General features: G+C 42.1%; 1 protein-coding gene across 2 annotated transcripts in view; it reads left to right on the top strand.

Annotated features, from left to right (window-relative positions):
* Positions 1-19,143, top strand: part of LOC128700629 (uncharacterized) — a 343,321-nt gene that overhangs the window by 160,608 nt on the left and 163,570 nt on the right. For both annotated transcript variants that reach the window (XM_070097051.1, XM_070097050.1), the window contains exon 4: positions 10,058-10,180. In XM_070097051.1, coding sequence (XP_069953152.1) covers positions 10,058-10,180 — 123 coding nt within the window. The remainder of the gene's footprint in view (positions 1-10,057; positions 10,181-19,143) is intronic.

Genomic DNA, 19,143 nt, shown 5'->3' with positions numbered 1-19,143 from the left:
CGGCACGACATGTATATATATATATATTATATATATATATATATATATATATATATATATATATATATATATATATATATATATGTCGTGCCGAATATGTAAAACTGGTCAATTAGCAATAACTCATTTAAAATTAAGTCCTTTCTAAAATTTTCTCTTATACGTTTAAAGATATATTTTTTTCATTAATGTTGATGTAAAAATTTGTAATTTTGCACCAAAAGAATCTTAGAAAACTTACCTAACCTTATTATAACAAGAACAATTTATTTTAGCCTAACCCAACTAAATATATTTTAGATTTGTTTACAATAATTTAATACTAAACAAACACAGTGAAATATATTTTTTTCGTTCGGTTCAGAATGATTTTAGCGAAATTATTGCATACACAAATTTTCATTTGTCCTATATGGCAAGATGAGCGTTGCTATTTAAGCCAAGATCGCAAGTTCTGCCTATTCGGGACGACATATATATATATATATATATGTATATATATATATATATATATATATATATATATATATATATATATATGTATATAATTTTTATTATCACACTGGCCGATTCCCACCAAGGCAGGGTGGCCCGAAAAAGAAAAACTTTCACCATCATTCACTCCATCACTGTCTTGCCAGAAGGGTGCTTTACACTACAGTTTTTAAACTGCAACATTAACACCCCTCCTTCAGAGTGCAGGCACTGTACTTCCCATCTCCAGGACTCAAGTCCGGCCTGCCGGTTTCCCTGAACCCCTTCATAAATGTTACTTTGCTCACACTCCAACAGCACGTCAAGTATTAAAAACCATTTGTCTCCATTCACTCCTATCAAACACGCTCATGCATACCTGCATATATATATATATATATATATATATATATATATATATATATATATATATATATATATATATATATATATATATATATATATATATAATGACACGTAAGAACGTATTGAAGACTGTGGTTATTTAGGTTTTGCTGCGTAAAGATTGTGTGAAGACAGAGTGATGCACATACTGTACTTCTCCCCAGCCTGGCTTCCAATGCTCTTACAGCAGAATCAGGATCCTATGTTGTAGAAACATTCCCCAGTTGCCAATGAAATTGCAGCTGAGTAAATCAGTCTTGCACTGAGGCGGCGAGAATGTCAGGGACGTCCAACACACACATACTCTGGGAGAACCTCCAAGAATGTCACTCTGGCTGAGGGCTGCTTCAGGGAAGAAACCTTACAACTGGAGTGATTGCGAAGGGTTTCTACAGAGCGGAATCCCAACAACTGATTTCACTGGGAAGGTTTTATTCTGAGACGAAGACCAGAGTTGTAATCTTGATGTGTATTCATGGTGTGGGTCCATGGTACGGACTCATGGTGTGAGTCCATGGTAGAGACTCATGGTGTGGACTCATGGTGTGAGTCCATGGTGTGGACTCATGGTGTGAGTCAATGGTATGGACTCATGGTGTGGGTCCATGGTACGGACTCATGGTGTGGGTACATAGTGTGGGTAAATAGTCTAGACTCATGATGTAGGTCCTTGGTGTGGGTTCATGGTGTGGGTTCATAGTATGTGTCCGTGTTATGGGTTCTTTTAGATAAAGAATAGAGTTCATTCATGGGATCACAGTGATGGTTTTCAAATGAACCTTATTTTTGAGTGATTGTCAGAAAAGAAACCTTGGATCAGGGTTCAGAGTGAGGCTTCGTTCAGAGGGAAACCCCCTGACTTGTAGTTACCTTCAGAGGGGTAAACCCCTAACTTACTATCACACAATAGTCATACAACATCCACACAGCACTCACACAATCACAATTATTCACCCCACAATCACAATAACACCCCACAATCACCTTAATCACTCACATCACACAATCACAATAACTCACTCCACAGTCACCTTAATCACTCACATCACACAATCACAATAGCTCACCCCACAATCACCTTAATCACTCACATCACACAATCACAATAACTCACTCCACAATCACCTTAATCACTCACATCATACAATCACAATAACTCACCCCACAATCACATAATCACTCACACCACACAATAACCCACCCCACAATCACATAATCACTCACACATCACACAATAACTCACCCCACAATCACATAATTACTCAGACAAGGTGGACAGAGACAGGATGTTCCAGAGATGGGATACAGAAACAAGGGGTCACAATTGGAAGCTGAAGACTCAGACGAGTCACAGGGATGTTAGGAAGTATTTCTTCAGTCAGAGTCGTCAGGAAGTGGAATAATCTGGGAAGTGATGTAGTGGAGGCAGGAGCCATACATAGCTTTAAGACGAGGTATGACAAAGCTCAGGAAGCAGAGAGAGAGAGAGAGAGAGAGAGAGAGAGAGAGAGAGAGAGAGAGAGAGAGAGAGAGAGAGAGAGAGAGAGAGAGAGAGAGAGAGAGAGAGGACCTAGTAGTGATCAGTGAAGAGGCGGGGCCAGGAGCCGAGTCTCGACCCCTGCAACCATAGTTAGGTGAGTACATCACAATCACAACAACGATCACACAATCAAAGATTCAAACAACACACAATCACTCGCACAGCAGTCACACACTCATAATAATCAGGCAATCACTCACAACAGTCACATGATTACTTGCACAATCACAAGTCACTCATACAATCACACAAGTCACACAATTACAGTAATCGCAGTTACTCGCACAACAACCATTTACACGTACAATCAAACAACACTCTCACAACAATCACATAATCAACAGTTACATACGCACTCGTGCAACAATCCCTCACATATTCACTTAACACAGTAATCACACAGTCACTCGCACAACAATCACAATTAACAAAATCACTCGCACAACAATAACAGTAATCACACAGTTATCCGCATAATCACAAAGCTCAATCACTCTCATAACAATCACAACACAGTCACACAACACTCAGTTATTTTCATAATCACACAACACTCACAATCACACAACGCTCACAATCATACAATCACATAGTTACACAGCGCTCACAATCCCTCGTACAACAATCGCACAACGCTCACAATCCCTCGTACAACAATCACAGCACTAACAGTCAGTCACACAACGCTCACAATCCCTCGTACAACAATCACACAACACTCAGTAACACAACGCTCACAATCCCTCGTACAACAATCACAGCTACTCTAACAATCACACCGCACTCAAAATCATACAATGCTTAGTCACACGTACAACACACAACACAGTTATTTGCTTTATAATCACGCAACAGTCACACAACATTCAGTCATTCACACATTATTTCGTGAGATCTCTAGACTTGTGTATAACGCAAGTATTGCGCGCGCGCGCGCGCGCGCGCGCGCACACACCCACACACACACACACACACACACACACACACACACACACACACACACACACACACACACACACACACACACACACACACACACACACACACACATACACACATACACACACACACACATCAACAAAGATCTTCAACACATCATTTGAAACTGGGCAACTCCCTGAGGTATGGAAGATGGCAAATGTAGTCCCAATTTTTAAAAAGTGAGACAGACAGGAGGCACTAAACTACAGACCTGTATCACTAACGTGTATAGTATGCAAGGTCATGGAGAAGATTATCAGGAGGAGAGTGGTGGAGCACCTGGAAAGAAACAAGTGTATAATTGACAACCAGCACGGTTTCAGGGAAGGAAAATCCTGTGTCACAAACCTACTAGAGTTTTATGACAAGGTGACAGAAGTAAGACAAGAGAGAGAGGGGTGGATCGACTGCATTTTTTTGGACTGCAAGAAGGCCTTCGACACAGTTCCTCACAAGAGGTTACTACAAAAGCTAGAGGATCAGGCACACATAACAGGAAAGGCACTGCAATGGATCAGAGAATACCTGACAGGGAGGCAACAACGAGTCATGGTACGTGACGAGGTGTCAGAGTGGGCGCCTGTGACAAGCGGGGTTCCACAGGGGTCAGTCCTAGGACCTGTGCTGTTCTTGGTATATGTGAACGACATAACGGAAGGGATAGACTCAGAAGTGTCCTTGTTTGCAGATGATGTGAAGTTAATGAGAAGAATCAAATCGGATGAGGATCAGGCAGGACTACAAAGAGACCTGGACAGGCTACAAGCCTGGTCCAGCAACTGGCTCCTTGAGTTTAACCCTGCCAAATGCAAAGTCATGAAGATTGGGGAAGGGCAAAGAAGACCGCAGACACAATATAGTTTAGATGGCCAAAGACTGCAAACCTCACTCAAGGAAAAAGATCTGGGGGTGAGTATAACACCGAGCATATCTCCTGAGGCGCACATCAATCAGATAACTGCTGCAGCATGCAGGCGCCTGGCAAACCTATGGATAGCGTTCCGATACCTCAGTAAGGATTCGTTCAAGACTCTGTATACCATTAACGTCAGGCCCATACTGGAGTATGCAGCACCAGTTTGGAATCCACACCTAGTCAAGCACGTCAAGAAATTAGAGAAAGTGCAAAGGTTTGCAACAAGACTAGTCCTAGAGCTACGGGGATTGTCCTACGAAGAAAGGTTGAGGGAAATCGGCCTGACGACACTGGAGGACAGGAGGGTTAGGGGAGACATGATAACGACATATAAAATACTGCGCGGAATAGACAAGGTGGACAAAGACGGGATGTTCCAGAGAAGGGACACAGACACAAGAGGTCACAATTGGAAGTTGAAGACTCAGATGAATCAAAGGGATGTTAGGAAGTATTTCTTCAGCCATAGAGTGGTCAGGCCGTGTAATAGCCTAGAAAATGACGTAGTGGAGGCGGGAACCATGCATAGTTTTAAGGCGAGGTATGATAAAGCTCATAGGGCAGGGAGAGAGAGGACCTATTAGCAATCAGCGAAGAGGCGGGGCCAGGAGCTATGAATCGACCCCTGCAACCACAAATAGGTGAGTACAAATAGGCGAGTACACACACACACACACACACACACACACACACACACACACACACACACACACACACACACACACACAGTGCAGAGCACCACAGGCTCGTCGAGGTTAGACATTGATGGATAACGCAAGAAATCCAGCACCTCGTGTAGGAACAGAGCTTGCTGCCAGGCACTCAGCACCACCCCTTTCCTCTCCTGGGTGTCCGTGGATCGCACACTAGGCACCGCTGTTATCCTGGATCAAAGAGTAACTAGCGACAAAGCCACAGAGAGGCATTAAAGTGAGTATGTGTCACAAGGAAGGAGTTCCACAAGGGTGCATGCTGGGAGCGGTATTGTTGTTGGTGGATGTGAACGACGAAGTGAAATTGATGGGAATAACAAGCGGAAAGGAGTATATAAACACACAATTTAACACTGACAAACTTTAGGATATCATCCGACAAATGTTGAGTGGAATTCAGTACAAGCCAGTGGAAGATTCTGAGATTTGAGGCGCGCATCAACACAATAACCACTATGATAAATGCTTCTCTGGGGAATCTGACATTATTCTCAGTTGAAGTGCCTTGATGCCGGTGCCTTGATGCCATTTCTTTGGATCGAACCTGATTGATTTTCATTCCCTAGACGTTATATGACCTTTACAAGTTTAGCGCTTAACGTCCTCCCTCCCCTCCTAATGAAAATAAAATTGAAATAAGATTAGAACATAAGAACATAAGAACATAAGAAAGGAGGAACACTGCAGGAGGCCTGCTGGCCCATACTAGGCAGGTCCTTTACAATTCATCCCACTAACAAAACATTTACCCAACCCAATTTTCAATGCTACCCAAGAAATAAGCTCTGATGTGAATGTCCCACTCAAATCCAACCCTTCCCACTCATGTACTTATCCAACCTAGATTTGAAACTACCCAAAGTCCTAGCCTCAATAACCCAACTAGGTAGACTGTTCCACTCATCAACTACCCTATTTCCAAACCAATACTTTCCTATGTCCTTTCTAAATCTAAACTTATCTAATTTAAATCCATTACTGCGGGTTCTCTCTTGGAGAGACATCCTCAAGACCTTATTAATATCCCCTTTATTAATACCTATCTTCCACTTATACACTTCGATCAGGTCTCCCCTCATTCTTCGTCTAACAAGTGAATGTAACTTAAGAGTCTTCAATCTTTCTTCATAAGGAAGATTTCTGATGCTATGTATTAATTTAGTCATCCTACGCTGAATGTTTTCTAACGAATTTATGTCCATTTTGTAATACGGAGACCAAAACTGAGCTGCATAATCAAGGTGAGGCCTTACTAATGATGTATAAAGCTGCAGTATGACCTCTGGACTTCTGTTGCTTACACTTCTTGATATAAATCCCAGTAATCTATTTGCCTTATTACGTACGCTTAGGCATTGCTGTCTTGGTTTAAGGTTGCTGCTCACCATAACCCCCAAGTCCTTTTCGCAATCTGTATGGCTAAGTTCTACATCATTTAATTTATAAGTACTAGGGTTATGGGCACTCCCAAGCTTCAGAACCTTGCACTTATCTACATTGAACTGCATCTGCCACTTTTCTGACCAAGAATAGAGTTTGTTTAAATCCTCCTGAAGTTCCCTAACATCTACGTTTGAATCAATTATCCTACCTATCTTTGTGTCATCGGCGAATTTGCTCATATCACTAGTAATTCCCTCATCAAGATCATTGATATATATTATAAACAACAACGGGCCCAAGACTGATCCCTGTGGAACGCCACTTGTTACAGATCCCCACTCGGATTTAACCCCATTTATGGACACTCTCTGCTTCCTGTCAGTGAGCCATGACTCGATCCACGAGAGCACTTTTCCCCCAATGCCATGAGCTGCCACTTTCTTTAACAGTCTATGGTGCGGAACTCTATCAAAAGCCTTACTAAAATCTAAGTAAATAATATCAAATTCTTTATTGTGGTCAACAGCCTCAAAAGCTTTACTGAAGAAAGTTAATAAATTAGTTAGACAAGACCGGCCTCTTGTGAATCCATGCTGAGTATCATTAATCAAGCTATGCTTATCAAGATGGCTTCTTATAATCTCAGCTATAATTGACTCTAGTAATTTGCCTACAATTGAGGTCAGGCTTATTGGGCGGTAATTTGACGGTAACGACTTGTCCCCTGTTTTAAAAATAGGAGTTACATTAGCCATCTTCCACATATCAGACACTACACCTGTTTGAAGAGATAAATTAAAAATATTAGTTAATGGTTCACAGAGTTCCATTTTGCATTCCTTAAGAACCCTTGAAAAAACCTCATCAGGACCCGGCGACTTATTTTGCTTCAGTCTGTCTATCTGCCTCACAACCATCTCACTAGTGACTGTGATGTTACATAATTTATCTTCTTCTAGCCCACTGTAAAAATTAATTACTGGAATATTGTTAGTGTCTTCCTGTGTAAAAACTGAGAGAAAATAATTATTTAAAATCAAGCACATTTCATTCTCATTGTCAGTAAGGTGCCCATAGTTATTTTTAATGGGACCTATCTTATCTCTAACTTTTGTTCTATAGACCTGGAAAAAACTTTTTGGGTTAGTTTTAGAATCCCTAGCAACTTTAATTTCATAGTCCCTTTTAGCTTTTCTTATCCCCTTTTTAATGTCCCTCTTAATGTCAATATACTGATTCATAAGATGACCCTCACCTCTTTTGATACGCCTATAAATTCCTTTCTTATGCCCTAGTAGATATTTGAGCCTATTATTCATCCATTTTGGGTCATTTCTATTTGATCTAATTTCTTTATATGGGATAAACGCTCTTTGAGCAGCATGTATAGTGTTCAGAAAACTGTCATATTGATAGCTCTCTTCGTTACCCCAGTCAACAGATGATAAGTGTTCTCTAAGCCCATCGTAATCTGCTAAGCGAAAATCTGGGACTGTTACTGAGTTATCGCTACTATCGTACTTCCATTCAATGCTAAATGTAATTGATTTGTGGTCGCTAGCACCCAGTTCCTCTGAAATTTCTAAATTATTAACAAGGGATTCATTGTTTGCCATAACTAAGTCAAGCAGGTTATTTCCCCTTGTAGGTTCTGTCACAAACTGCTTCAAAAAACAATCCTGAAATACTTCTAAGAAGTCGTACGATTCTAAATTCCCAGTCAAGAAATTCCAATCAACATGACTAAAGTTAAAGTCTCCTAGAATTACTACATTATCGTGCCTTGTGGCCTTAACAATTTCCTCCCATAGTAGTTTCCCTTGGTCCCTATCTAAGTTAGGGGGACGGTATATCACTCCTAAAATCAGTTTTTCATGCCCCTCTGAAAATTCTATCCAAACAGACTCTGTATGTGTTACTTCAGACTTAATACCCGTTTTTATGCAACAGTTCAAGCGATCTCGGACATACAATGCCACCCCACCCCCCCTCCCAATACTTCTATCTTCTTGGAACAATTTAAAACCCTGAATATGACATTCCGCAGGCATGTCCCGACTTTTTGAATTAAACCACGTCTCAGTTAAGGCAAATACATCAATGTTACCTACACTAGCAACTAATCTCAACTCGTCCATCTTATTCCTAGCACTACGGCAATTAGCATAATAAACATTGAAAGACTCTCCTTTCTCTTTACCCTTCCTGCTCATTTCTATTTTTCTATTAAACCTATTACCGTCCTTATCACCCAAGGTCCCTGGCTTTTCAATAACTATCTCGTTCTTATTATTACTAGTTCCCCTAGAACTCGTAATATTACTACACTGGGACTTCACTGTTTTCCTGCCAAAACCCATACCACTAACTATTCCTAGTTTAAAGTCCTAACTGCTCCCTCCACTGCAGTTGCCAGTGCTCCCACCCCACACCTAGATAAGTGAACCCCATCCCTAGCATACATGTCATTTCTGCCATAGAAGAGGTCCCAGTTGTCAATGAATGTTACCGCATTTTCCTTACAGTATTTGTCCAGCCAGCAATTGACACCAATTGCCCTGGACAACCATTCACTTCCAACTCCCCTCCTTGGCAAAATACCACATATGAGAGGGTTCCCACCCTTACTTCTAATTATTTCTATTGCTGACCTATACCTGCTAATCAGGTCCTCACTCCTACGTCTGCCAACATCGTTGCCTCCAGCACTGAGACAGATAATAGGATTGCTCCCATTACCTCTCATGATGTCATCCAGACGGCTAACAATATCCTCCATCCCAGCCCCAGGAAAGCAAACTCTCTGTCTCCTACTCCTGTCCTTCAAGCAGAACGCCCTATCCATATACCTAACTTGGCTATCCCCAACAACAACAATATTCTTACCTTCCTTAATGTCTTTCGTCGTGTCGTTCCCAGTAGTCAACTCACATTCGTCGGGTAGCACTGAGAATGTATTGGATGTTTCCACAACAGTTTCCACGGCAGTCTCTTTCTTCTTCATCGTTTCTACCTTTCCATTCGTCTTCTTGATCGTCAACTTCTTTCCCTGCTGTCCAGCCACTGACCAGTTTCCCTTCTTGGCCTGAGGACTCAAAACAGGAGGACTACTACGAATCTTCTTGTTCTCCTCGGTCAATCGCCGAATTTCCAAATTCGCCAACCTCAATTCTTCCTTAAGCTGTTGGTAAAGTTGCTCGATGGAGGGCATCTTGCTTCAATTCTAGAGAGCGCGCAAACAGGTCTTCACAGAGCCAAGTACACGTCAACACTGCGCAAATGCCAACTCAATCAGGAGCTACTGCGCAGCACGTCCGCACGGCCCAATAGCGATCGCAGTGACGCCATAAATATGTCCCAGTATTTTGTCATGTGTTTTAAACCAATGTTCCGTATTAATTACCAAGCTTTATAATACCAGGTAACTGATGACAGACGCTATGTAAGACAGTGATCACACTGTTTAAGATTAAACTATGTAAGACAGTGACTACAGTATATAGTATTACACTATATAAGACAGTGACTACAGTATATAATATTACACTATATAAGACAGTAACTAAACTATATACAACACTACACTATTAACAAGAGTGACTAGAAAAGTCTGTAGCAATAATTTTGATGTTGGTGTGTGTACAGTTCCTCCTGAGAGTGTGAGTGTGATGATGGGAGGGAAGGACGCTCCCCGCGGTGCCTCCAGCAGCGTAGTGGGTCCATACATGGAGGGCGACACCCCAGCCATCACCTGTGTTGCTCATGCTGGTAAGTTACACCACCTGTGTTGTTCATGCTGGTAAGTTACACCACCTGTGTTGTTCATGCTGGTAAGTTATACCACCTGTGTTGTTTATGCTGATAAGTTACACCACCTGTGTTGTTCATACTGGTTACACCACATGGGTTGTTCATGCTGGTAAATTACACCACCTGTGTTGTTCATGCTGGTAAATTACACCACCTGTGTTGTTCATGCTGGTAAATTACACCACCTGTGTTGTTCATACTGGTTACACCACATGGGTTGTTCATGCTGGTAAATTACACCACCTGTGTTGTTCATGCTGGTAAATTACACCACCTGTGTTGTTCATGCTGGTAAGTTATACCACCTGTGTTGTTCATGCTGGTAAGTTACACCTTTTACCATCGCCACCTGTAATATTGAGAGTACCAGCTGGTACTGTGGCTGATGATTATACTAATTTTAGTTATGATTATGCTGATGCTAATGATTGTGGTTATGGGGTAGTGATTGTTGTCATGGGGAGGATAATGTTACTACTACTAATAATAATTATTTAGAAGTTATAAGTTGACTTGTGTGAATGTGTGAGGATGTAGTAAGAATGTGTGATATTTTTTGTTATATATTTTTCTACAAATGTTGGTAATGTTAGGATTTTGTGTTGTATGGTATGTTATGGTGGCAGGGACACCTCTGTTATGGTGGTGCAGCTGTCACCATGACCATGCTCTCGGCTTTTATAACCATTGTAATATCTTTACTTGCGTTATATTGTATGTATAGATTTGTCAATACTGACGGGTGTTGAGAAATGTTCTTTCAGGTGATCAGCACGCCAAAGTTGCATAACTTTGCTTGCAGCATGCAGTGGCAAGCATTGTCTTGACTGCAGGCGACTCTCCCTCCACACGCGCTCTGAGACTCATTTTTTTCTTGTCTCTTGCCCACCACTAACTCCTGCACTTTTCTCCCTCACCACTGTTGCACATCTCCCCTTTCCCACATCCCTCCCTGCAGAGCTGTATCACCCCTCGGGTTTAACGCAGTTCATTGTATCCATTAAACACACACACACACACACACACACTCATACAATCATATTCCATACACGATACCTCATTGTGTGCTGTGTGATGACACACCGTAAGAAGGCGGCATTTTAATAAATAACAGTTGGTCCCAAAGATGAGGGGGTACTTGTACCTCCTCCCATGGGAGACTTAGGTCTCGAGATACTCCCCAGACAGGGAGCCAAGGCCGGGTCACCATTATTGGAAAATACCCGGGCCGGGAGAGTACCGGCGAATAAAAAAAAATCATTCGTCCCAGGCACCAAACATCGTAGCTACGCAGTTGCATTACAATAAAATCTCTCATTAACGATCTAATAAGAGGAGAGAGTGTACAATAATGAAGACATTTTATTGAGAGTTTTGTAACGTGTAGTACTACGGTAGCCTTTACCACTTTGACCGGGAAGGGTTGCTGCTCCGATCTGTTGCTCAGAATCTCCGTTAAGCATTGACCAGTGTATACACAATGTCCAGCGTGGACGTAGATCGTGTGCCAGCAGTATCCGCAGGAGTATTCCTTTGTGGGAATTAGACTGGTGAGATATTTTTGTCTTTATAAAATTAGTCCTGTGGTGCGCCTGGACTAATTTTCACATATAGGTAAATTAACTTACAGTATGGGTCTGGTTGGTGGACTTAATAACGTGTATTTATTGAAATTTATTATGGATTGTGGAAATATTGTTTCTCACACTATATTGTAACACCGATGACTATGTTACACAGATTCACCTTTTCGCAAAATGGATTTCTATCCAAAAGAAACTGCAGGAGACAAGTTGTATCCTTGTTGTGTGTCTTGTACTTTTTTTTTCACTTGTCAGATAGTGTCCATTACCTTCTGCATAACACCATTAAGATCAGCACATGCTGATATACACAGAACTGTTGTGTCTGCTGGGTCTACAATATTCCCCAACCTTGTGTTAGTTCTCCAGTCATTTTCATGGTTCCCTTTAGCACTTGTTCGATTTCCGATGTTGTTGATAACCCATCCCAGCCCAGTGTCTGTCACTTGGTCGAGTAACATAGTGATCCACTATGGAAGAAGGCAAACACACTTGGATTCTGGTTCCCCACTTGGAATGTCTGTCGCAGCTGCATTTACATAGATTTTTGCATGCAAACTGTGCTCAGTAACTAGTAAATACAGCAGTTTTTTTTTTTTTGAAGAGAACATGGCTTTCCCAATTTCCCGTTCTTCATAATTTTATCAAGTAGCGATGAACATCAATCACTTCCTTCATTTCCTTCACACACCTCCAGTACGAGGACCATATACTGCAGTCTTTCCTTCACTATCTGCTGGAACTTCACCAGCCATCATTTTGTCGTATAATCTTACAGCTATGATCAAGCCTTCGCTGATGTCTTCTCTCGAAAATGGAACGATTTCTGTGTTTTAATTTAGGTCAGAGTCCAAAATGGTTAAGTTGAATTCTCATGGTACAATCATTGTATTCAAAGCAGTATTGACAACAAAAAAGTCCTATAATTATTTTTCCCACAGTTAAAGATCACTAATGGTTACCTATTCATCAAAACTTTGTCAAAAAGTGAGCCGCTCTCCTCATTGTTTCCTCAGTGGGTAGACCAGGTTTGTTTTAACATGGTTTGTGGGTAGACCAGGTTATGTTTTAGCATGGATTGTGGGTAGACCAGGTTATGTTTTAGCATGGTTTGTGGGTAGACCAGGTTATGTTTTAGCATGGTTTGTGGGTAGACCAGGTTATGTTTTAGCATGGTTTGTGGGTAGACCAGGTTTGTTTTAACATGGTTTGTGGGTAGACCAGGTTATGTTTTAGCATGGTTTGTGGGTAGACCAGGTTTATGTTTTAGCATGTTTTGTGGATAGACCAGGTTTGTTTTAGTATGGTTTGTGGACTGCAAACCGCCCTTCTTGCATGGAATATTGTCTCACATACTACATAGTATGTCATAATTAAATCTTGTACAAACACGACCCGGCTTTTACCTTATTGTTGCACAGACATTAACCGGTTGATTGAAAATCAGTAGGTTCTACAGTCCACAGTCACTTGAAAGTTTATTGAAGGTTCCTTGTGGACACACACATTACACAGTGTATTGTAGAGAATATTGTATAAAAAACACTGTCCGTATATATTGTTAGTTTCTGGAATTTGTTCTGAAACCGGACGTGTGTTATTCCTGGTCAGAGTGGTCAGGAGAGTGAAGTGTGTTTGGAGACAATACGTGGAGCAGCAGCTGCACCAAGATATGTTAAGACATCATGGTTTCGAGTTTGTAGGGATTTTTTTTGCAAGTTTTAACCACAGGCTATTTTATTGGTTTAAGTGCTCTCATGTTTACCTGTAAGGCCCAAGTATGCAGAGACCTGTCCAGACGTAGATCTACGTTCACTCGTATACTGAACGTAGATCTGTTTGATTTTACGTTCTTTTTTATGTAAAAAAAAGTAGATCTACGTTCGGAGGGCTACACAAGTAAACGTAGATCTACGTTTGGACAGTTTAAGGGTTAAGTTTTGGGAGAGTACTAGTACAGCGTGCAGAAAGGGAGGGGGGAGGAGAGGGTGTGTAATGGGCTTCCCTATGTATAAATGATAGTGTTTTACTCACTAGTAGCAGTGTGCTAGTGAGCTAAAGTGAGTACTGGGTAACTGTGTGGTATGTAGTAGAGGAGGTTGTATGTTGTATATGTAAGCTTACTATTAATATATATATATATATATATATATATATATATATATATATATATATATAGATATATATATATATATATATAATGTCCTTATATAAATTTAATATTGTCTCCACATTTAATATGATGGTACAAGCTGGCCCTAGAGTGGTTTCTTTTTCTATTTTAAATAATATAAATACCCTTAGACTAGGCAGGTCGTTTACCCTTTATGAGCCAGGACTTTTAGTTACGTTATACAGTAAAAGTGTAACACTTCATTCAGGTCAAGTATGAAAATCAATACTCATTAAACCACACCAGTGAGTGAACACCAGAGGCGGGTTACATCTTCACAGGATGTTAGGCTTTTAAAACGTTTTCCTTTATTATTGCTTCACTTTTTCTCACTTTTATATGTACTGTGTTAGGTCTGACACAGTCTCATTAAAAAGAATACAAATCGAGGAATAATGAAGGAAAATTTGAACATCATTGAGGAAATGGTAATAAATTCTTAATTTGTAATCTCTTAAAAATCATTTTCATCATAGTCACCTATATTCGTCTCTATTTTGTGTATGTTTTGCATGACTCAGAGAATGTTGCCACAGATATCATTTCATCTGTAAATTGTTCCATGTCAGACCACAACCTAAATGAACTAAATAACATAAAATGTAAGAGATGTGTTTTTGTGTGTGGATATGTTCACTGGATACACTGAGCTTCAACTCAGCCTGGCTACGCAGTCTGGCAGACAGAGACAGACTAAAATTAAGTATCTGCGGGTGAGGAGGGGAAAGGGGGCTACTCCTGGGACCTAGGAAAGATGTCTGTCATGTAATTCTGTGGGGTGATTAGCTGGTAAAACACTTCTCAACAACCCCCAGTACTACCGACACACACATACAGAAACACACACACAGACTCAGATGAGTCACAGGGTTGTTAGGAAGTATTTCTTCAGTCATAGGGTTGTCAGGAAGTTGAATAGTATGGAAAGTCAGGTAGTGGAGGCAGACACCATATATAGCTTTAAGAAGAAGAGATGATAAAGCTCATGGAGTAGGGAGTGGACCTAGTGGCGACCAGTGAAGAGGGGCCAGGAGCTGTGAATCGACCTCTGCAGCCACATTTAGGTGAAAACACACGCAAGGTAACGGAAAGTAAAACACGAGAGAGAGGGGTGGGTAGATTGCATTTTCTTGGACTGCAAGAAGACCTTCGACACAGTTCCTCACAAGAAGCTTGTGTAAAAGCTAGAGGATCAGGCACGCATAACAGGAAAGGCACTGCAATGGATCACAGAATGCCTGACAGGGAGGCAGCAACGAGTCATGGTACGTGACGAGGTGTCAGAGTGGGCGCCTGTGAAGAGCGGGGTTCCAAAGGGGGTCAGTTCTAGGACCAGTGCTGTTTTTGGTATATGTGAATGACATGTTTGCAGATGAAGTGACGTTAATGAGGAGAATTAAATCAGATGAGGATCAGGCCGCGAGGGCGTTGATCCCTGGAATGCCCTCCAGGTAGACTCCAGGTAGACAGAGACCTGGACAGGCTGGAAGCCTTGTCCAGCAACTGGCTCCTCTATCCTCGAATTTAACCCCGCCAAATGCAAAGTCATGAAGATCGAGGAAGGGAAAAGAAGACCGCAGACAGAATATAGACTAGTTGGTCAAAGACTACAAACCTCACTCAAGGAAAAGGATCTTGGGGTGAGTATAATACCGAGTACATCTCCTGAGGCGCACATCAGCTAGATAACTGCTACAGTATATGGGCGCCTGGCAAACCTAAGAATAGCGTTCCGATACATCAGTAAGGAATCGTTCAAGAGACTGTACACCGTGTACGTCAGGTCCATGTTGGAGTATACAGCACCAATTTAGAACCCACACCTGGTCAAACACGTCAAGAAATTAGAGAGAGTGTAAAGATTTGCAACAAGACTAGTCTCACAGCTAAGGGGAATGTCCTACGAAAAAAGGTTAAGGGAAATCATCCTGACGACACTGGAGGATATAAGGGTTAGGGGAAACTTGATAACGACGTACAAAATACTGCGAGGAATTGACAAGGTGGACAGAGACAGGATGTTCCAGAGATGGGACACAGAAACAAGGGGTCACAATTGGAAGTTGAAGACTCAGATGAGTCATATGGATGTTAGGAAGTATTTCTTCAGTCATAGAGTTATCTGGAAGTGAAATAGCCTGGATAGTGACGTAGTGGAGGCAGGATCCATGCATAATTTTAAGACGAGGTTTGATAATGCTCATGGAGCAGGGAGAGTGACCTTGTAGTGATCAGTGAAGAGGCGGGGCCAGGAACTATGAATCGACCCCTTCAACCACAAATAGGGGAGCGCGCGCACACACACACACACACACACACACACACACACACACACACACACACACACACACACACACACACACACACACATACACACACACACACACACACACACACACACACACACACACACACACACATACACATACACACACACACACACACATACACACACACACACACACACACACACACACATACATACACACACATACACACATACACACACACATACACACATCCATACATACATACATACACACACAGGCAGGACTTCAAAGAGACCTGGACAGGCTGGACACCTGGTCCAGCAACTGGCTTCTCGAATTTAACCCCGCCAAAATGCAAAGTCATGAAGATCGGGGAAGGGCAAAGAAGACCGCAGACGGAGTATAGGCTAGGTGGCCAAAGACTGCAAACCTCACTCAAGGAAAAGGATCTTGGGGTGAGTATAATACCGAGCATGTCTCCGGAAGCACACATCAACCAGATAACTGCTGCAATATATGGGCGCCTGGCAAACCTGAGAATAGCGTTCCGATACCTTAGTAAGGATTCGTTCAAGACTCTGTACACCGTGTACGTCAAGCCCATACTGGAATATGCAGCACCAGCATGGAACCCACACCGGGTGAAGCACGTCAAGAAATTAGAGAAAATGCAAAGGTTTGCAACAAGACTAGTCCCAGAGCTAAGGGGAATGTCCTACGAAGAAAGGTTAAGGGAAATCGGCCTGATGACACTGGAGGACAGGAGGGTCAGGGGAGACATGATAACGATATACAAAATAATGTGTAGAATAGATAAGGGGACATAGGATGTTCCAGAGATGGGACACAGAAACAAGAGGTCACAATTGGAAGCTGAAGACTCAGATGATTCAAAGGGATATGGAAGTATTTCTTCAGTCATAGTTGTCAGGAAGTAGAATAATTGAGCAAATGATGTAGTGGAGGCAGGAATCATACATAGCTTTAAGACGAGCTACGATAAAGCTTATGGAGCAGGGAGAGAGAGGACCTAGTAGCGATCAGTGAAGAGGCGGGGCCAGGAGCTGAGTCTCCACCCCTGCAACCACAATTAGATGAGTACCCACACACACACACACACACACACACACACACACACACACACACACACACACACACACACATAAAATGTTATAACAAATCGGCCGTTTCCCACCGAGGGAAGGTGACCAAAAGAGAATGAAAAATACTTTCATCATCATTCAACACTCACCATCACTCATACATAATCACTGTCTTTGCAGAGGTGCTCAGATACGACAGTTCAGAAGTCCCTCCAAACTGCCAATATCCGAAACCCCTACTTTAAAGTGCAGGCATTGTACTTCCCATTTCCAGGTTGGTAGACAGCAACCACCCAGGGAGGTACTACCGTCCTTCCAAGTGAGTGTAAAACGGAAGCCTGTAATTGTTTTACATGATGGTAGGATTGTTGGTGTCTTTTTTCTGACTCATAAACATGCATGATTTCAGGTATATCTTGCTACTTAAACTTACACTTAGGTCACACTACACATACATGTACAGGCATATATGTACATACATACTAGTTCTTGTTCTTGTTTATTTCCTATCTCCATGGGGAAGTGTAACGGAATTCTTCCTCCGTAAGTCATGCATGTTGTAAGAGGCGACTAAAATGCCGGGAGCAAGGGGCTAGTAACCCCTTCTCCTGTATACATTACTAAAGTTAAAAAGATAATCTTTTTTCTTTTTGGGCAACCCTGCCTCGGTGGAATACGGTTGGTTTGTTGAAAGAAGAAAATATTTGTATCAGAAACAACGCTGCGACAAGCCGAGGATTCGAACCCATGTTGTAGCCCACCTCATGGAGAGTAAAAATTCCATGACGCTCTAACCCACGGGACCCTACAATCCTACAAGAATCACGCACCCAGCAGAGCTAGGTGTTGTACCGTGATCCAAGGATATTCGATAGTGTGGGTGGTTCAGAGATAATTTCATCCTCCTCCCCGTTTGGTGTACTAGCCTCCACGAGCAGTATTTTATATTGTAACCTCGAACAAGTGGTATTTAATCAATAACAACACTGCAGCTAGCCGAGGTTCGAACTCGTTGTTTTAGCTCGTGGAGGTTAGTACACCAAACGGGGAGGAGGATGAAATTAGCTCTGAAGCACCCACATCATCGTATGTCCTCGGATCACTGTACAACACCTAGCTCTGCTGGGTGCATGATTCTTTTAGGATTGTATGGTCCCGTTGGTTAGAGCGTCATATGGAATATTCGCTTACCATGAGGCGGGCTAAAACAACATGAGTTCGAATCCTCGGCTAGTCGCATATATATATATATATATATATATATATATATATAGACCGGGCCGCGGGGGTCAACGCCCCCGCGGCCCGGTCTGTGACCGGGCCTCCAGGTGGATCAGAGCCTGATCAACCAGGTTGTTACTGCTGGCTGCACGCAATCCAACGTACGAGCCACAGCCCGGCTGGTCAGGTACCGACTTTAGGTGCTTGTCCAGTGCCAGCTTGAAGACTGCCAGGGGTCTATTGGTGATCCCCCTTATGTATGCTGGGAGGCAGTTGAACAGTCTCGGGCCCCTGACATTTATTGTATTGTCTCTTAACGTGCTAGTGACACCCCTCCTTTTCATTGGGGGGATGTTGCATCGTCTGCCAAGTCTTTTGCTTTCGTTGCGAGTAATTTTCGTGTGCAAGTTCGGTACTAGTCTCTAGGATTTTCCACGTGTATATAATCATGTATCTCTCTCCCGCCTGCGTTCCAGGGAATACAGGCTCAGGAACTTCAAGCACTCCCAGTAATTGAGGTGTTTTATCTCCTTTATGCGCGCTGTGAAGGTTCTCTGTACATTTTCTAGGT

The sequence above is a fragment of the Cherax quadricarinatus genome, chromosome 56 (assembly GCF_038502225.1).
Source record: "Cherax quadricarinatus isolate ZL_2023a chromosome 56, ASM3850222v1, whole genome shotgun sequence".
NCBI classification, from domain to species: Eukaryota; Metazoa; Arthropoda; class Malacostraca; order Decapoda; family Parastacidae; genus Cherax; species Cherax quadricarinatus.
The sequence above is the reverse complement of the archived record's forward strand: the minus strand, read 5'-3'. Positions and strand labels throughout refer to the sequence as shown.